The 21,799-nt window shown below is 39.7% G+C and overlaps 1 protein-coding gene across 1 annotated transcript in view; it reads right to left on the bottom strand.

Annotated features, from left to right (window-relative positions):
- LOC128805229 (dual specificity calcium/calmodulin-dependent 3',5'-cyclic nucleotide phosphodiesterase 1A-like) overlaps window positions 1-21,799 on the bottom strand; it is a 360,529-nt gene that overhangs the window by 303,553 nt on the left and 35,177 nt on the right. The window contains 1 exon segment of the mRNA XM_053973819.1: window positions 7,817-7,988. Within this exon segment, the coding sequence (XP_053829794.1) occupies window positions 7,817-7,988 (172 nt within the window).

Genomic DNA, 21,799 nt, shown 5'->3' with positions numbered 1-21,799 from the left:
AAAGGGATATTGCAACAAAGCGACTAAAATGCTTATGTATAATAAAAAGCTTGATATGCTTGACAAAATCATGTAGTAGACACCGGTGTAAGACCTCCCTTCAGACGACCACAAGAAGGAGAGGAAGCCAACGACCACCTGGAAAGATTATGAAATTGCTGATTCCAGCTTACTGATATTTGCTGATTCAGACTAACCAAGCACATTGGAAAATGCTTTGTAGGCTTAAAACCAGTATATATAGTTTGCCGAACTTGTAAGTGGTGTGTGTCGTTAGTGAAGCGGTGGCTCCCTGGCCACCCAGCACTGCTTGCTTGCTTTCTTTAAAATAAAAGAGATAGAAATAAAATTTGGTTTGGCTATCTAAATTTTATATCAGATAGATGAGTAATGTGATGGTTGACTCTCACAATTAAAAGCAAAATATGTATATACATTAAGAGAAGTTTTATAGATTTATAAAAATTTATGCTCTTGTGTTGCAATCAGGGAATGGCCTGGGTTTGGGACATTTGGGAGGGTCGGCTGGCTACTATGGCAACAGCTGCCCTCCAATCAAGACTTAAGGAAGTAAACTCCACCACTAGACAGTGAAGAAGGAGTCAATGGACAGAACTTTGGGAGGGGCTAATGGGTTAAAAAGTGAAACCTCCATTGTGTGGGCGAGCACATGGTGGGAAAAATAGTTTGCTCCCGGCGCTGTAATATTTTCTCTATTCAGTCTTCTGTTGTATTTTTGATAAGGTTTTAATAAACCTTTTAAATTTTGGAAGTGAGTATCATTTCTCACACAGTGACACAAGATAGAGTATCTGAGGAGACTGGGGAAGAGCTTGTAAACTCCTCATATCAGAAAAGTGTGAAACCACAGGGATGAAACCACAAGAAGGAATAAAATTTATTGATTTGATCTCAGGATGTCATACAGATAAGTCAGGATGGGAAACCTAAACACAAGGAGTCCTTGCAACATCAAAAGCTTTCAGGAATATTTGAATAATGTATAAGCTAATGAATATACATGTAACCCCAGCAATGTAACGATATATAGACAACATGATTTTAAGCTATTTTCATGCTCTTTGGCCATTCACCAAAAGCACCCCAGCACTGGAAATACTGTCCTTCTTTTATCCTTTATTAAACTTTTAAAATTCTAAAGAGTGAACTCTGGTTTTCACAAAGGGAATTGCTACATTTCACAGGTTTTTTTGCAGTCATATTCAAAATCAGGGCTTGGTTCTTCTTTCTGTGAAACTAGTTCATCTAAGCTCAACACCACCCCATCCCTACCCCAAGATTCAGTCACCAGCTACCTAATTAAGACCTGCTACACTGGTCAACTTCTATGTGAAAAATGCATATTAAATGATTGGCTCTTTGCAAATATTAAATTGAATATTATATGTGTTATGTTGGAAAGTTTCTTTGTAGTACTGTATTAATCCTTTTTAATAATATTATTAATATATATATATACATATTTAATTTAATATTGTTTTAGGCTATAGCATAATATTAAAATAGAAGCTATGTGATGTAAGATACTATTTTGTGACCAGCACAAGGAATGGATAAGATAACCAAGAAATTCTTCACATAGAGATAACAGCAACAGAACACCCAAAAATCTCAAGACAAGGATTTATGGCCTCTTTATTGGACTGCGCAGACTACTTCCAGACACCCCAGAGCCAAAAGGATTGCTTTACAGGATGAGGGGGAGAGTTGACAGAAGCAGAAAAATTCCTAGTTTGAAAAGAATATTTGCATCATGTATGAAACATATGAATATGCAATGGGCTATGGCTTTTAAGGGTTATTCCTTTGTTAGAGGACACGCTTTCTTGAGGAAAGCATCTAACGTCCGTAATTCTTTGCTTTTTATTGTCCTTTATTGTCCTAGCTCTGATTGTCCAAATTGTTATTGCTCTAATTTTTATTACTCTTTTTTTTTAATAACTATTTTATTACTATTAAACTTTTAAAATTTTAAAACAAGTGATTGGTGTTTTTCACATTGTAAAACACATTTCTTTCCCCAAAAGGCACCAGAGCAACAAAATCTTCCCCTAATGTCTAGTAAATAAGAAACAAGGAAAGCCCATGCCTACCAGGCAATTACAGGCATTCAGACACAGCAGTCAAGGTTGCACTTAAAGCTCATGACACACAGAAGATCCCAATCAATCAAATATACAACCCTTCCTACAAAAGATGCTACTGCCTCCTAAGCCCCAATTAGCACCATAATAGCAAGATAACAAACCAAATAAAAACAAATAAAAACGCTGCAGCATTTTTGTTTTTATTTAGACAGTAATTGCACTGTACTTTTGCTGGAGGTTAGGATTTTTCCTTTTTTTTCTTTCTTTCAGGGAATTTTGTCCCATTTATTGCTAAGAGACAGTAATGACGAATACTTAAAGAGACAAAAGAAATGGCCAAGGTGGAGACAGGAGTGCAGTTGGATGCACTCTCATAGCCTAGGGGCATTGTCTTGGGAAGAGAGAGATACTGGGAGATTTTGGCTGGGGTGTGAGGGGCTGGGCTTGGCTCAGAATTTGCCACCACTGTAGGGTTCCATCTCCTGCCGTCTTCTCCTACCATGAGAGATACTCTGCTCATAAGACTGGGACTGGGACCAGGACCATTGGACTGGGACCTTATTAACACCCTATCTCTTTGGAAAGGACCATCACCATCTGCTCAGATGCCTCAGGAAACCAAAGCCCCTGAGCCTCCTTCTGAGGGAGCCTTTGAGATATGGGGGTTAGAAATTAATTTAGGTTAGAATATAATTTAAGATTTAGGATAGCTGTTTTGGACAATGTATATTGCATAATATTTGCTGTGCTCTGTGCTTACAAGGCAGGATTTTTGCCTGTGGAGACAGGACAAAGAATGCAAGGATGTTTTGATAAATAAGCCATAGCAGAGGAGAAGGAATGCTGGACTAGCAAGGCTTGCAGAGCTACTGAGATAAGAAGAGCTCCTTGACCCTTAAACCTGACAAAGACCAGCCTAGAGGCTTGGACTAAGACTGAGAGACCAAGGGACATGCAAGGAGAGATGAGGTTAAAAGTTCAGTGGTTGAAAGTCCAGTCTGACTTTATCCCCATGACCACCAGGCAGCCCCTGAATGACTAGTAGCCAGTACTGTGCAGGTGCAAAAGCACTCTGGGCAGGCACAGAAGGACTTAAGCTCATTATAATACAAGGTGAGGCTAGTCGAGGTTAAGAAATTAATATGCATTAGGTGCATTGTGTAACTTTATATATATGTAAGACTTTAGAAAATAAATAGAAGGCTAGTCTCTGACCAGTGCTGAATAAATACATTTGTGTCTTTCCACAAATCACCTCTCCCAGCTGTGTCTGGGAACCTGGCTGCCACTGCCCAGCCCTGCCACTTCTCTGCCACTGCTCTGTTTTTCACTAACCCTGTACCTCCTGCCTGCCAGGACACCCCATCTCCTCCTACAGCTGAGGAGTTTCTGCTACATTTTATTTGCTTCCCCGGGTCTGCCCACCTCTGCTGCTCCAAGGTTCCTGCTATAACCCATTTCACCATCTGGAGGGACACCAGGATTGGCTGCCCCTGTGAGTTTGTAAAGGAAGGCCCTTTTCTATCTCTTCTGCCCACACACTGACCATTACCCATGTGCAGAGAGGCAGCTGGGCTTGTGTCGCAGCACCCCCTGCAGCCACAAGGGAATCATCACACCTGCCCTGCCCAGCCGGGAGCCAACAGCGCCCCTGCTGGCTGTGACCATAACTACATCAAAGGTTATCAGAGACTGAAATATTATTGTTTATGAGTTAAACATTTTCATGAAGGACTTTTAAAACTGTATTACAAAAGCTGCAAACAATACCACCACACCCTGAATAGGCCTTCCAAGTAAGGCCCATTTGGTGATGAAGATAAGGTAAAATAACAACTCAGGACTGGGGACATTCACAAAGCACAAGCTTAGCACCTTCGGGGAGGAGGCCACAGCCCCAGGGCTATCAGCTGCCAGGCTTTGAACAGACCCTTGCACCAAAGGGTGGGGGAAGAACAACTTTAGGTGTGTGTGCCCTAGGTTACAATATAAAGGTGTATTCTATCTCCATCATCAAGAGCTGTTGAAACCAGGAGGGGCATTATTTTTTCCTTATATCCTGTTAATAGACTCATCAATGCCTTGCCACAGAACTCAAGAGATAATTTCCTCCGGGAGCCATTTCTGTTTAATGGGCAATCAAGTATCCACCACATTATCATAGAATGCTATCAGCCCATTGTGAGATGCTCTGCCCAGGGGGGAGGAGCTAAGCATCCCCACTGGATATAATCTAGGTTTTGGGGTGGAACAAGCAGCCCTTACCTGCTGGTTTCTAGAGGACAAGAGCTACCAGATCTTTTCTATGGGATCACCACTTCAACAAGACCATTTAATCTGGATTGTTACCACCACCCTAACTAGCAGGGTGTCAGGTTATATTCTGACTCTGTCAGTGGTTCTTCTTTTGTATTATTGCATGTGTTTTGGTGGGGTTTTTTTTGGTTTTTTTGTTTTTGTTTTTGTTTTTTTGTTTTTTTGTGTCTGTTTTTTGGTTTTTTTTTCCCCTTTTCTTAGTAAATTGTATTTCTGACTTGGAGACTTGGAGTCTCTCACTGGTTTTGCTTTCAAACTAGAAGAGCGTGTTGGAAAGGCCTCTGGTCAAAGGCAGTGAACACCTATCCTCCAATGTGCAGAGGAGCTCAGCTATGGGGCCCTTCACCTGGGGAAGCTTATTCACAGCAGAAGGTTGTGTCATGGCCCACCAAAGCTCCCCCATGGGGTCCCCAGATCCTGCACCAGAGCACTGCAGCATGATGCAACAGACCCTCAGTGTTGCAAGGGACAATATAAAACTGGGCATTCCAAACTAGCCCAAAGTGTATATTAATCCACTGAATCCTATACTCTTCAATGTGTGGCAGTGTATGGCGCGGTGTGGTATGGCACGGTGAGGTATGGCCACAGCGGGGCCATACCCTCACTATCAAGAAGACCAGATGGAGATGTGAAAAACAAGGTTCAGTCTCCTGGTAAAATTTAAAAGTTTAATGAAGGTCAATAGGAGACAAAGACAATAAAGCAAAGCTATTTGGCTGAGTGCTTCTTGGCACTCAGCCAAGAGCACACCTGCTATTTTGGAAACACCCTTTATATACCATTTCTATTACATCAGCCTGTTGCATATTCATAAAAAATTATGCATATTTAAACTTTTCCCCAAACTAGTTTACATGTTCCAAGAACTGTTTAGCATGGCCCCTCCTCAGGTCTGCCATTTTATAGCATGTGCATTTCTTGGTTGTGGTTTTAGTCCATTCTTGTCTCCTCCAGTTTTTGGGCTTTGGTCCATACTGTCTTCAGACAGTGAGTGCTGATAGTTGGCATATCAGTAGCAGGGGTCCTCATCATATGTTCATTGGATATTATTCCAACCAAGCAGGCATTTTAACACAAGCATACTTATATCAGCTATTTCACTACTATATGTAACAGAAATAAAAACTATACAGTAAAGTTACTTTAACATTATACATATAGCATCCATTTTACTATTTGCAAAAAGCCAATAACATAATATATATCTATAGAGATATATTAATATATATCTATAGAGGGGAGCAATGAGACGTTGGGACCCTTGGATGGGTGATATGCTTCTACCTAACCCCTGTTGCTCTCCCCCTGTCCCCCTGGTCCCTATGCACACGTTTTCTCTATCTCTTTCTTCCTTTTCTCTTTCTTTCTCTTTGCCTCTTTAACTATTAAATAAAATATATCAATTTTTTGGCACCAACATCTAACCTCATTTAGCTTTAATCTCGTTTTTGGGTATATTTTGAACCTTCCAAGTTTTTTCTGATTTATACACAGAGATTTAGTTTTCTTTGCTTTTCTGAGTTTTAACCAGACTACAGCAAAGGGGAAAGTGCTTGTCAGCTAAAAGGAGGCTGTTATTTAGGTTTCTGTTTTTGTTAGTTGTTGCTGCCATTGTTGTTGTTTGCCTTGTTATTACATATTAAGAAAGAACTGTTATCCCTTTTCCCATATCTTTGCCTGAAAGCCCCTTAATTTCAAAGTTATAATAATTTGGAGGGAAGGGGGTCATATTTTTCATTCTAAGGGAGGTTCCTGCCTTCCTTGGCCAACAACTTTTTTACAAACCAAGACAACTCTCTTACCTTTCCCTCCTCCGCAAAGCTATTAAGCACACACAGGGCTTTGATTCTTTGGAAAACTAGGCATTTAGTACTTATTTTATAACAACAATTTGTTTGGATTTCCATCTATATAGCCCCCCAAAATGACACATTATACAGTAATATCTATATTGATATAATACAAAGATTCTGTGATGTTTATAAAGCCTTTTAAACTGTATTAGCAAAACTGTTTTGCAAAATTACATTTTCCAACTCATCAGTCCTTATTAAGCTATACTATTTGAAATGCCGTGACACTATTTTGCTGCATTAATTGTTTTAAATTATCTTGACAATAGCAATGTAAGGAATGCTGCTACCCATATATTGTTATCCAAAGTAAAAGCTGACAAATACTTAGATCTCTTGAAATTATAGATTTTAAATATTAGAGATACAAAGTTTTTAAGTCATTAAATACCATAGGCCATCATGAAAGGAGGATCCAGGTTCTGAAATCCTTGTCCAGAATCATTTAAATATGAATATTAAAGAATGAAAATCCACTATGAAATGACAGGGTTATTTATATAGAGTGGCATAAACTCACTTTATGGTATTATGCTTTTAAACATCAAGCAGTATGAACAAATACCTGAAATTACTACCTAATATAATGACTCAATCAAGTACCTTCAAAATAATAATTGTATGAAGAATGAAGTAAGTTTCACAGACTCAGATATAATCAAAATCACTGTAGTCAGAGAAATTTATCCAAATCAAGGAACATTATTGTAAACACAGGTATGTTTAATACAAAAGAAAAGTAGAGCAAAAATTTTCAACAACCAAGAAATAAGCTGAAAAAACATTTTGAAAAATCAAGTATGCCACTCACTTTGCTTTTTCTGAGAACACAAATTTTCACCAATTTCACACCAATTTCACACCAATTTTCAAATTTCAGACAAAAATCCATTGTATGCCCTATGGCTTCTCTATTTTGCCTCACTTTGAGAGACAATTTTTCAGAAAACATATTTCCAAGAAACATATGGCAACTGTACATTGACAGCAATAAATGAAAGAGTGGAAAACACAACAATATATATATATCACACTTCAAAAACATAGATATATCACTCTACAACAGCAGAAATCTTTTTTTTTCAAGAACCTGGCCAGAGTTCTTCCCCTTCATATATTAATGCTAGATAGTTCTCAACACATTACAACAATAGGAAAATATGTAAATCATGCTTGCCTTGATGAAGCACATCATCTGTCCTAAAGTGCAATTTTTCATCATTAAATCACTTTCAAATGAAACAATACCAACCTTCAAAGACATCATCATATAATGACCTGTTGATTTTTTCACTAGTTACAGAATTTCTGCAAAAGTAAATAATCTTTTGGGGAGGCTAATGAGGTGTAAGAAATCAAAGGCCAATCCAGTCAATATTATTTATGGATCTCTTTTTACTCTCTTTTTCAGTATGAAGATATACAGCATTACAAAATCGTTTGGTATCAATTTCTGTCACCAAACCCACACCACAGATTTAATCTTAAAGAGATATCCTCTCAAAGATAAATGAAGTAAACTTATATCAATCAGACCTGAAGGTTGTTTTCACCAATGCCTCAGGGCTGTCCACTGGCAGTAGTTCATCTGCTAAAATTTCTTCAGGAGGTCTAGGGTCATTGATAATGGTCAGCTTTGGCCTTTCCTTGAAGTTGCTGGTCAGCCCACTGATAATGGTGTTCCACAAGCAGTTTTGTGATTTAGAGCCTGAAAAAACAGAGTGAGAAGGAAAATAAATTCATAAGCTTAATGCCCAGCAGGTCAGAATTCTGAAAAACAAAGGCGCTCTGCTATCATTTTAGCTTTGCATGACCACAGTTTGGGAATAACCCTGAAAGCCTAAAAAAAATTCAAAGTGGAAATAAGCACAAATATTAGGGTCATTCCAAATGCAAAACTGTAATGCTTCCCATAAAAATATTTTATTACAGAACATGAAGCTTTCACACCTGTCCTAGGCTGAAAGATATGGTTTGGGGGTGTTTATTCTATTTCCCATCTGTTAGAGGTGGGGCAGTTATCTTCTGTTAATTGGGCAGTTTACTTTATCTCTTCTACCCCAATCCTCCCCCTGGGGACCTATCTTTTGTTAATGGGCATTGATATCCTTTTTAATGTTCTATCTTATCTTTTTTAACATTATCAGAGCTTTTAAAAGCACACAAAAACGAGTCCAGGTTACCTTAGCTTTATCTATGACCCCAATAAAAAATGAAAAAAGGGGAAAATGTGAGAAAGACACAAGCCTGACACTGAAGAAAATTTCTGGGAAGCATGGAAGAAAGTAGATTACACACTATCTGAAAAGAGGAAAGGCGTCCTATTTCTTCAAAGCCTGCAAACCTTGAGAAAACTAACAAACTGTCAGGCTAACAGATTTATTACAGGCCTGCAACCGGGTTGCATGTGAGGGACTGAACAAAGATTCTCACAATAAGTGTATAAGTACTCTCTTAACTTTGCAATAAACAGATTCATTTTGCTCTCAGCTTGTAAATCTCACATTTATATGCCAACAGGATTACATAACAGAACATCAGCAAACTCAATCTGTGTTTTACCTGTAATACACCACTTGCTTACATTGATGATGTTCTCCACCACAAAAGCTTTAAGGCTGGGAAAGACCATCAAGTCCAACCATTAACCAAGCAAGTACTTAGTCCCTGAGTACCACATCTACATGTTTTTTGATCACTTCCTAGGATGATGATTCTAGCATTTCCCTGGGCAACCTGTTCCAGTGCCTGACCATCTTTTCAGTAAGGACATTTTTTCCTACTATCTAATGTAAATAATCCCTGGCACAACTTAAGGCCTTTTTCTTTCATCTGGTCACTTGTTACTGGTAAAAAGAGACCAATCCCAACCTCTGTACAGCCTTCTTTCCGGAAACTGTACAGAGTAGTAATGCCTGTTCTTAGCCTCCATTTCTTCAGACTAAATAACACCAACTCCCTCAGCTGCTACTCATAAGAGTTGTGCTTCAGACCCTTCACCAGCTTCTATGCCCTTCCATGTTCTAGAACTTCAATGACTTTAAAGTTATATATTAAGTTATATTGAAGTTATACATTTATATATGACTACTCAAATATAGAGTAAAGATCTTCCATCTAGAATACAGCCATGCCGAGCAAAGGTGTGATGAGAACAGCAAAATAATGATCAGGACAGAAATACAGGGGATATTACACTTGCATTACTAGAAATATTCCTGATATAATTGAGATAACCTCTGCCTGGGAATTGTCCAGACCCAATGCTGTATAAGGGAAAGGATTCAGAAACAAAGAGCATTTCTGCATTTGCTCACTGTGAAAATCTTAGAAGATTTTACTTGATGCAGTTTTTACTGTGGAAATTCTGCATATTTATCCTACATATATGTAAGTAAGAATTTTTCTCCAGATGGTCTGAAGTCTTCTCAGCACTTTGTTTATTCAAGTTTATTAGTAGTAATAAGCTTTTCAGTGAAACCAGGTATAGGAATAAAGCTGGGGAAAGAAGATTAATTTCTGACAAAAAAGTCACAACCCACACCAAAGATGATTTCTAGTATTTTCATGGATTTCCTGTACCACTTCCCTTTAGATATGCTTACTCACCAGCCACACTCTGTGGAGACCCTGAAAGGCATTCCCTGAGTTAGAGAGACACAAGAAGCTTTCCTCAAAAGCTCTCCTGACCTCATTGGCTCCTTCCCTTGTGGCTATGTCCCTCAGCCAGTCCCTCCCTATACCCCCATTGGCCCTCATCTTTGTACTGCCCCTATGCCACTGTTCAGCCCCTACCTCTTGAGACACAGAAACCTGGACTCTCCCCATGAGTGTGTGCTTGGACCCTGAGCATCTTACTGCACAGCTGAATTAAACATCTGTGGATATTATGCAAAGGCCCGTTTTGCTTCCTTACCCCAGACTTTATTAGCAGCTATTCCAGCTGCAACAACACTCTACCCCTGTAGACTGAAGTCTAGACTGATTTTCATCTGATTAGATGAGACTGTCAGCATTAAAACTACGGATATTTACTTTATTCTCCTAAATGAGTAACACCTTCCAACTTCCATCGGAACATTTTCCAATTTTTTTTTTTTTAATACCATGCACATTTTAAAGTTAGTTTTCATTCCAACCTGGAAGCAAACAAATCTCAGTGAATGGTATAGCAAAGTGCAAGTAGTTTGTAAGTAATAGCTGTTCTTTCAGAAAGACTGCCTTTACAGGCAGGAGACATCATCCTGTAATCAATCCACTATAGGAAAATACTCACATGCTCTCTGTACTTTCTTGTCCAAGTAGACAACAAAATACTAGGCCTAGACAAATTTCTTCCATTTCAAAAGTTTTATGTTGTATTGTAGCTGCCTGGAAAGTTCAAAAGCTTCAAACTGCAATTATTAAAATATCTTCATGAGTTCTTTGACTAACATAGATCACTCATATTCAAGTTCACTATATGCCCACCTTATAGGCAGGTTCCTTTTTTTAGTGATTGCCTTATTAAACTATTTCCTACAGTTTACCACCATTTTCTACAGAAGGTCTCCATTCCACCAGTATGCCACCTCAGTCAATTTAGCTTTCCAATATCCTTTTCCTAACTCCTAATACAATGCAAAAAAACCCCCATTCATCAACACTCACAGGCAATAACAAACCTTGAAGTGTCCTGGCTGATTTTCTACACATACTTTTTGCAGTCATTGGGAGGGGGCATGGCTAGGACATGAAGGTTATTCTATACCGCCTCACATCATTGCCAGGGGTGGGGGAAAGGGACTTTCTTCTGGGGAGAAGGAGTTCCTTCTAATGGAGCAAGTGTAGCAGCTGGAGCAGTGGGATAATGCTGGTTCTTAGCTGGAGGGACTGGTTTGGATGGTGCTACTCCTAAGCTGAAGGGAGTGGTCAGGGTGACGTGATGTGGCTGTGGTCAGGTCACAAGCTCCACGGTGAGCATTTTTGCATGTGAATCACTCTTTTTTTTGTACTCTTTTATTATTAAAATTGTTGTTGTTACTGTTCATTTTCTTGTCATTTGATATAGGGAACCTATAACTGAATTTACGCAATTATAATTTGCTGTGTAATCAAGTGCCTTAAGAACAGATAACCCTTTGCTATGCAACAACAGGTTTTCCCCTATAGTTTAAGACTGATAAAGTAGGAACTAGTGCTCTAAAAACCAGTAAAAGCTGGATCTTTAGTGTGCACTGTGGCCAGAAGCCTTGAAGGAGGAACAGACACCAAGAGAGCCTGCGCAAGGATTAGGTTCATCCAGAGGGTATTGTGAGGTTGACTACTTACTTCATCCAGTGACCCCTGCCCAAGACCACCAGAACAAAGCAGAAGATAGGGCACAAGCGCAGAAGGAGGAATCTCTGATTAACATAAGAAGCGAGAGTAGGCGGGTATAGGTCATGAATATGTATAGTTGATGTTGAAACTTTCATGAATACATATGATCTTAAGTGTATATAAACAGAGCGTCTGTTCTGGGGCACACATTTTTTGGTGGAAGTATTCCCCCATGTGCCCAGCGCTGAATAAACCTACGTACATCAAAAACCCACTGGTTGTGGAGTCTCAATTTCCCCATGTCAGTTTGGCAAGCCAGGCAGGAGAGGTCTCTGCTAAGATGCAGGACTGGCCTCCTGTTTCTACAGGACTGGTCAACCTGCAAGGTTTGCAAAGCCTGCAGTTATGGCAAACAGATATCAGTAAATACCCTTCCTTTGATAAATTAAAAATATATTAACGTTTCAGTGGACACGATCTGTGGTGCAGTTTTTGCTTCTGTTCATGCAGGTGAAACAGGTAATCCTGCCTATCAACATTTTTTACAAGCTTTTGCTTCATTGGGTGTGCCCCAAGAAGCAAAAACCAACAATATATATCTCATATATATCTCAAAAATTAGCCACATTTTTAAAGGATTGGAATGTTCATCACATCTTTGATATTCCTCATTCTCCCAGAAGTGAAGTAATTGTTGAGAGGACACTTCAAACATTAAAATGCATTCTTGATAAACAGAAGGGGGAGTAGACATCATACCACAGATGAGGTTGAGCAAAGCTTTATATGTTTTTCATTTTTTAAACAGCTCTGTTGCAGAACCCGATCCACCAATTTTTAGGCATTTTTCAAATAACACACAGGTGAAATGGACAGAAAATCCCTTTGTTTTAATTAGAAACCCTGAGACAGGACAAATTGAAGGTCCTTTCCGATTAATAATATGGGGGAAAGGGTATGTTTGTGCCTCTACAGGTACAGGAATTAAGTGGGTCCCACTGGAAAATGTCAAACCATATTGCACCCAAGAATGTGTTGACAAGTTCAGGACCATAGAAGCAAGTACGCAGATGTGAGCTGAACAGAGGGATCACAGGTCAAGCCTGACATTCCTTGTTCATCGGTGGAACCTGCAAACTCTGTTTTTATGCTATTTATAAATATGTCAATTGTTGGTTTGGCAGACCTCTTTTGTCAAAAGCATGGTTTTTGTTTTGTTATGTTATAGATCCCCTCTATTGGATTTTCAAAGGTGAAATTTTTATTAAAGGTCAAAAGCAAAGGTTTTAAATTTATATAGATGAGAAGATCTTTTGTCAAAAATTAGCTCATGAAAAGGATGGAGCAAAATCAAATTATATGCTGGTGTTAGTTGGTTTTAATTGTTTCTTGTAGTGCAGATTTGCCTGTGGAACAACCAAAAACAAATGTTTGGGTGACCTTAGCCAAGGCAGCAGGCTCAGATACCATATGTTTGTCTAACTCAGAACCAGAAAAGCCGTTCTCAACCTGTCTACTTTGTGTGCCAGTAAAGGATTTGCCCTTGGTGAAAAAGCAATTCAATAGTAAGCCTGGTGAAATTGACAAAGGGAGCAATCCTGTATTGGATTGGAACATTTGGGCCAAAGAACTTCCCAAAGCAGTATCTGAACCTCAAGAATTAGAAATCCTTGGTTCTTTAACAATGGATTTCTGCCTTACATTTACAGCTAATGATTGGTGAGAAGGTGATCCTCAAAAGTACAATGTTACTCCCCATTATTTTGCCTACAGAAATTCAAGTTTTTGGTGTAATTATTCAGACAGTTGCGATGTGCCTTCCAAGGTTGACCAATATCCGTGACAATTACCAAAAGGATATTGGTTCATTTGTGGAGAATGGGCTTGGCAGGGCATTCTACCATGCCTTGAAGCTGGCCCATGAGGCATTGGAATGCTCACTGTGATAGCACCTACTGCTAAATCAGTCATTAAGAAGAAACATAGGGGAACAAGATCTGCTCATCACTATGATGAGAATTGTAAGAGTGATTTCATGCCTTGGAATGCTGCAAAAAGGGTTTCAGCAGGTTTGTTTTTACCCCAACTGGCTTCAGCAATGGCATTGAAACAATTAGATCGGGTTGGAAGTTGGCTGAGTAAACAAACTAATGCAACATCCACTGCAATCAGTGATATGCTGACAGTTGTTAACAGTGTTAGGCATGCTACAAAATAGAGCAGCAATTGATTTTCTTTTACTGGCACATGGACATGGTTGTGAGGAATTTGAAGGTTTGTGTTGTATGAACCTGTCTGATCATTCTAAATCCATCCACAAAAGCATACAAAAGCTGAAAGATTTAACAGCTCAAATGAAAGAAGATGGTGGGTCATGGTTAGATGATTTGTTCAAAGGATGGAGCTTTGCACCTTGGCTAAGGGAACTTTGTAAAACAGGTTTATATGTGTTGGGTGTTTAAGTGGTGATACTAGTAGTAGTACCTTGCATACTTTGGTGTGTGAGACAAATGATGGACAAAACTATCAAAGAAGTTTTTATCATACAAGAGAGAGAGAGGTAGGAAATGGATTTGCAGAGAGTTCTCAAAATCTTACAGGAATAGTGGATGAAGGTATAAACATGGAGGAAGGTTTTGAATTAAGACCTTGGAACATGCGAGACCTTTTCAAACAATGAATTGTAATTGCTATCAGATATGACTTACGCCCTTTGAGTTGACTGGATTTTCACAGCATTAAAATTGCTGTGTTGTAATATAGCAATGCTTAATGAGAGCAAAAAAGATGATTTGAGCAAGTAATAAGCAGATAGATTATGGTAAAGCTGTGAAATGCAAGGTAGTTAATAAATGATACGGTATGAAGGCTTCTTCTTAGATGTACCAAGAGGGGGAATTGTGGGAATCCTTAAAATCAGGGGGTTTTGGGAAAGCTGCAAAAGGTAGGCCTCAGAACTGCAGAACTGCAATTAGAGCTAAGCGGTAGCCATAAGATTTGTCAGCAGAAACGTTGTATGAGAAGCAGAAAGTAAGGACAAATAGAACAATGGCCTGTGTATTAACACTTGGCTAAAAAAACTCCTTAAGCTATAGAAAAGTATATCTAGCAAGATATTAGGAAGCTCTAAGCTTAATAATGGAGCTCTGTGCATTGTATTTTAAGGCTTACAAGCAGGTATTGTATTTGATATAAGCAACCATTATTTTAACCAAAGGTAGGAGTGCTTACAGTGGTTGGATAAATCTACTGTCAATATGCTTTTCCATTGTGTGATTGGTCAAAAAACTTTTAAAGTGTGTTGCAACATTGAGTTCTTCAGCTGCTGCCAAGGATGTGAGCTGCTGGCATCTTCCCATTGTCATAACCATGTAATGAGATTAATGCTGGAAAATAAACAGCTCGAGACACGTTCCACAGCAATCCCATCCCGTTAGTGATCTTGTACATAAACCCCTGGCTGGCAATAGGAACCTATAACTAAATTTATGCAACTACAATTTGCTGTGTAATCAAGTGCGTTAACAACAGATAATCCTTTGCTATGCAACAATAGGATTTCCACTATAGTTTAAGACTGATAAAGTAGGAACTAGTGCTCTAAAAACCAGTAAAAGCTGGATCTTTAGTTTGCACTGTGGCCAGAAGCCTTGAAGGAGGAACAGACACCAAGAGAGCCTGCACAAGGACTAGGTTCATCCAGAGGGTATTGTGAGATTGACTACTTACTTCATCCAGTGACCCCTGCCCAAGACCACCAGAACAAAGCAGAAGATAGGGCACAAGCGCAGAAGGAGGAATCTCTGATTAACATAAGAAGCAAGAGTAGGCGGGTATAGGTCATGAATATGTATAGGTGATGTTGAATCTTTCATGAATACATATGATGCTAAGTGTATATAAACAGACCATCTGCTCTGTTCCAGGGCAAACGTTTTTGGTGGAAGTATTCCCCCATGTGCCCAGCGCTGAATAAACATACCTACATCAAAAACCCACTGGTTGTGGAGTCTCAATTTTGTGCGTGTCACATTGCTGTTTCCAGTAAATTGTTCTTATCTCAACCCATGAACTTTGCCTTTTGGGCCTCCAATTCCCATCTCCAGCCACCAGAGGAAGGGAGGGAGGGAAAGGGGGAGCAAGTGAGGGGCACATGATTTTGAGAATCTCAGTGGGGGCACTAAATTGGGGCCTGTCATTCCTTAACAATGACAAAAATAAACCCAGTCACGCATTTCTCCTGAGGATAAATATACATCTGGAAGACCACGTCTAGGTCATATTTCTGTGCAGTGAATCTAAGCCACATAGATGGAAATAATAAACAATGAGATTTTTAGAACAAGAATCTTCCCATGTATACTACTGTGGTGGGTTGAAATAGCTTGGGTTTTAGTTAAGGAAAAAAACCCACCAGGCATCAAAGTAATTATTGATGCACTTTGGACCTGATTAGCGTAAGAGATTTGCTAATCAGGTTGCCTTGGCAAGAACAAACAGAGCTTTCAAGATTGCAAGAAGATTGAATCAAGAAAGAAGATTACATGAAGACTTCTGCAAGCAAGAGATGTTGCAGAATGTCTAAGTTTGTTTATGTGATGATTAACCCAATCATTGTAGTAAAAAATTACTAGCCTTCCTAGAATAGTATATAAGCATATGTAGTCCACAATAAATTAGGATTCTGATCACCTTTCAGTCTCCCGCCTCTCTCCATCACCGATAATAGGTGCTTCATGTGAGGAGAAGGAACAGCCTATCTGGCTGCAATCGGTGAGCCCCCTGGAACTGAAACTGCTGGTGCGAGAACCAGGAGCAGGCCCAAAACAATCCCTCCATGGAGAAAGGAGGTGAGTCAGGGGGAACTTAGGACAAAGTATCTCTAAAGAAGAAGAGGCATTTTTGAACTAATGCCTGCTTTGCTTGTGAAACATGGCAAAGTTTTGCCAAAGCTGGACTCTGGCAACTGCTGTTTGGGATAACAAGGGGGTGAAGCTCTATGATTTAGCTACTACGGGATTTGAGCCAGCAATGTGTATGCTCCCATCCTGGAGAATAATTTTTGAGACATTAAAAAAACAAGAACAGTCTCAGTCTGTATCCTCTGCAGATGCCACCAGCCCCCTACCTCACTCTGTCTCTCCTCCATCTGACTCTCCTTGTCCACTTGAAACTGGCACCTCTGATACTGAAGAGTGGCCGCAGCCATCAACGTCGCCCCTGCCCATACAAAGGAGGGGAAGACATCCTTTCTCATGATCATTAGCAGTTTACATTGCTGACCTCAGCTGTAGCAGTGAGGAGGAGGGGGAGCCTTTTGATCCAGGACCAATAGACTCAGATTATGAGACTGATCTATTCCCTCCTGACCTTCATGATAACTGGATGCAATTAAAGAAAAAGGCCCTTAAGGAGAGGGACCCCTGAATGTGCTTCAGGTGCAAGAAACCTGGGCATTTGAAAAAGGACTGTCTCTAAAAGGGGGAGGCCAGATCCAAAACTCCCAGTATTTGCCCTCAGTGCCGTAAGGGAAGGCATTATGCTAATCTATGTTGGTCCAAGTATGATTTTGAAGAGTGTCTGATATTGGGAAACCGGAGCCAAAGCGTGGAGCGGCACCACTCAAAGACACAAATGCCCCAGCTGATCCCTCAGAGTGGACCACCTCAAGCCTCAGCCCAGCCTCTGCCCCAAGCAGCCTTCGTGGACCGTCACTGACCTGTGTGCAGCCACCCCAGGGAGTGCAGGACTGGACATATCAACCAATAACACAGTAACAGTATCTGATTGTTGCATCCTGGGGTTCGGGTTTAGATTAGGGGTTTTTAATTTATGTTAGATAGCCAAGTTCTGTAATCTGTGTTTTCCCCTCCCCACAGTGGTTCGCTCTCACTGCGTACTATTGGAGCTTACCCCAGTCACTCCTGCAGACACTCCCTGTCCTGACCAGAGAGTTCCCCGCCAGTTACCCCGACCCCGCATCCCCACTAGCCCAGGGACCCAGGGACAGCCCCAGCCCCGTCTTGGGTGGTCGCTGTGGACAACCTCACCACCACAGCAGCCGCCTCTATTGGACAGGAGGCTGTGGGTCCTCTCGTCCCGACCCCCATAAAATCCTATACCGCCAGAGCCCAGGCGCCATTTTCTCCATGTGAGTGCTGGAAGCAGTCACGCATTTCCACCGAACTGCGCTGCGCGATCAATAAACCGTTCCTGCCAAGCACGGAGTAAATGGACAAATTCCTTACTTCTTTGCCGGATCCCTACTGCACAGTTACAGCGGCTGGTCAGCCCACATGCCCGGGACATGGAGGACGTGTCCGGGAACCCGTGGCAGAAACCCCGGCAGCATGTGAAAGCTGTGCCACAGCCGGGCTCCCAAGAGCTGCATGCAGCCGGGGGAAAACAAAACCAACGCCGCATCTAACCAGTTTTTTGTCTCCCTACCGGAATCTATGGACGCTTGAAACCCAGTTATCACACTTTGCTTATAGGTAGATCACCTACCTCAATAACAGGGTTGTTTGTGCTGCTGGGAGTCATTGACTCTGAGTCATTTATTTCTGACTGGAGAAATAAAAATCATTGCTTGGAACCCCTAGCCAGCCTGTGTAGTCCCGGTCAGGAGCCATATAGCCCAACTCATACTTTTCCCAGCAGCACCCCTATCTGCACCCCCAACAGCTGAACAGAGGGGTGACAGATTTGGTTCTACATGGAGATCGCCCAGATTTTTTGGATACAACGTATTAAGACTCAGCATCACAAATACCAATGCAACGTGACTCTGAAAGACAAGGACATAATTTTAACAGGACTCATTGATACAGGTGCAGACGTGATTGCTATCTCAAAAAGCCAATGGCCCAGTGATTGGCCATTAAAGACTGCGCCCCAGGTGCTTTCAAGCATTGGAAGGAGCAGCAGCTATCAAAAGCCAACACTTGATACAAATCAAAAGCCCTGAGGGACACCTCACCTTAGTCAAACTGTTTGTGTTACCAGTTACCATATACTTTTTAACAAAGTAATTTTATTGTGAATCTTTCACTACAGCTGTTTAGTATTATATAATTAAATTTTTTATTGTTTTAGCCTTTAATGTTTATATCCCGTTACTTTTATCAAGCCAAACTTAAATCTATCATACAACCAATCTTTAAAAGCCGTAACAGTTTAAATCCTACAGTAAATTCATGTTACTATCTCAATACAGTTTATGTGCATAATTACCTTGATGTTTAACTGTTATATAACAAAATTTCAGTATCTTTTTTGTAATAATAGAGTTTAAATATGTTAATTCTTGTTAAGATTAATTTTGTTTAGTCTCAGTGATGTTAACTTTAGGTTCTTCTAGGTATATTTTTTGTTATGTTTTACTAAAGTTTTAGTGAAGTTGATTTTAAGTTTTGTTGTAATACACCTGTTTGAATCATAAGATATAATACCTTTGCTATATAAGTGAATGACATAAAGCCTAAATTAATTTTGCCAAAACTTGCTCCTATAAATTATGAGACATAGCTATTTTGTTATAGAAATAAAAACGATTTTTGCTTTTTTTAAAAAGTAGTACTAAAGAATGAGTAACAATTTTATATTATGACTGCTATCAGTTGAATGCTGTTTAAATGCCTTTTTTGTTACTATTTAGCTAAAGATAAATGACAAAGCCAGGCTGCTTTATAAACCTTCACATATGGTTGTATAACTATTTATAAGACATATTATTTTGAAGAACTGCTATTACAAAGAGGTTTTTAAAATATACTAAAGAGACTCTTACAGTTAAGGCCTGGACCTTGACCAAGTCCTAGCCTTAACTAGTGGAGAAATAGTAGCTAAACCTCCTTCTAAAGTGAACTTGGAGGGCTTACCTGGGAATAGTTCTCCAAGCCCTCACTTTAAAATGAAGCTTGACAATTACTACAGACTCTATATTTATATCAATAATTAAGAAATTGATAATGCATTATTTTAAATTACCATTCTACTTTTCATGTAGTACTAATTGTATATATTATATGATTTATTTTTACTTAGTATAAGTATATTGTTTTGCTTTTATATTGTCTTTATGTTCATAACAAAAAACACGAATGCTTTTAAAAAACAAAACAAAACAAAACGAGTATAGCTCCTCAAGAACTTACAGTAATATTTACACTAAAATTTTTAAAATCAAATCAACTCAAATTTGATGACTCACCCTCCTGAAGCACCCTTGGAGCCCCAAGAATTAGAGCTCCTGGGTTCTGTGAAATTGGACTTTTTGTGTTAATTTTAAATACACAGGAAGGAATCAGTCTAAAACTTTTAAGATGTTCCTCCCAATCACGCTGTATATAAGAATCAAACCTTTTGGTACAATTGCACTTCTGAAAGTCTTTCTAAATCCAGTAATGCCCCCCCACCCCCCCCCCCCCCCCCCCACCCCTGCAGCTGCCATCTAGAATGTTTTTAGTTTGTAGAGATTGGGCTTGAGCCTTTAGTGGCTGGTATTTGGCACCCTAGCTAAAAGATTTTTTTTAGGATGGGTGTGTATGTATTTTGACAATAATTGCATTAATCATGATACCTTGCTTACTTCAATGTGTGCAGAGATTATTTAATAAGGCCATTAAAGGAATGCTTTTGGTTAAAAATAGAAGGGGCACATGATGCACTTTGAACCTGATTAGCATAAGAGATTTGATAATCAGGATGCCTTGGCAAGAACAAACAGAGCTTTCAAGATTACAAGAAGATTGAATCAAGAAAGAAGATTACATGAAGACTTCTGCAAGAAAGGGATGTTGCAAAAAGTATGGTTTTTTATGTGATGATTAACCCAATCATTGCAGTAAAAAAATTACTAGCCTTCCTAGATTAGTGTGAAAAATGCATTTTTTATGATTGGCTTTTCGCAAACATTAAAATGAATATTATATGTGTAATGTTAGAAAGTTATGCTGTATTAATTCTCTTAAGTAGTGTGTTAAATATAGTTTTAGGTCATAACATAATGTTAAAATAGAAACTCTGCTATGTAAGATATTTTTTTACTAGCTCAAGAAAAGGGATAAGATAATCAAGAAACTCTTTGCACAAAGATAAAAGCGACAAGGCACATAAAGAGTTACAGCTTCCTTATTGGAAAAGACAAACATTCTTCCACCTTCTCTCCATCTTTATGGAACCATCAGGATTAAGGGGAAGAAGTTAACAAAAATCAGCAAAAATTCTTAATTTGCAAGGAATTTATGCATCATGTATGAGATATATGAATATGCAACAGGCTATTGCTTTTAAGGGTTATTCCTTTGTTCACAAGGCATGTTTTTGGCAGCTTAGTGCCAAAAAACATCTGGACATCTGTAATTCTTTGCATTTTATTGTCTCGTAGTGTCCTAATCTTCATTGTCCAAATTTTTATTACTCTAATTTTATTACTATTTTTAATAACTATTTTATTACTAATAAACTTTTAAGATTTTAAAAAACAAGTGATTGGTGTTTTTCATAATTAGTATATAAGCATATGTAAGCCACAATAAATTCAGATTCTGACCACCACCACTCAGTATCCCTGCCTCTCTCCATCGCCAATAATTCTCTCTGTAAAGAACATTACAACTTCCTCCATGCCTGGCAAAACCAATTGCTGGCTGGCTTTGAGAATTGATAGACAGATTGGCCAATTAGAGGAATTACAACCACCTCTATGAATACCTTATTTAAGGAAGGAGAAACCGCAAAAAGTTCTCTCTACTTTCTGCTCTCTGAAAAAGAGTAGAGGCCCCCTCTCCCCTCACCCCCCTTCCCAGTAGGGCCAGGCCAGGCCTGCCCAGCAGGCTGCTGGGTGGGGAGAGGGGAAGCCACTGGGTCTTCTTCTGCCTAGTCTGAGCCCCCGCGGCACAGCTGCTGAAATCTTGCTGCCACTAAACTGCACCTGCATCCAATGGGCCGGGCCAAGCCCTGCCCCACAACCGGGCATGGCCAGGCTGGGCCACAGCCCAGCCGCCAAAACTTCTGCTGCCCAGAAACCACCCCACAGCTGTTAGACACCATGTGGCTAAGACAGAGGCAGCTCTGCAACTCACACTGGGGGCAGCCCCAGACTGACTGGGATATAACATATACCCTTTACAGTCTGTGAAACCATTTCAATACTGATACTTATTCTGCAATCTTGTCATCTTCATTGGTTCTTGGAGAGTCTCTGGGTGACTGGAC

Source organism: Vidua macroura, chromosome 1 (assembly GCF_024509145.1).
Source record: "Vidua macroura isolate BioBank_ID:100142 chromosome 1, ASM2450914v1, whole genome shotgun sequence".
Lineage (NCBI taxonomy): Eukaryota > Metazoa > Chordata > Aves > Passeriformes > Viduidae > Vidua > Vidua macroura.
This window is presented reverse-complemented; position numbering and strand designations above follow the sequence as displayed.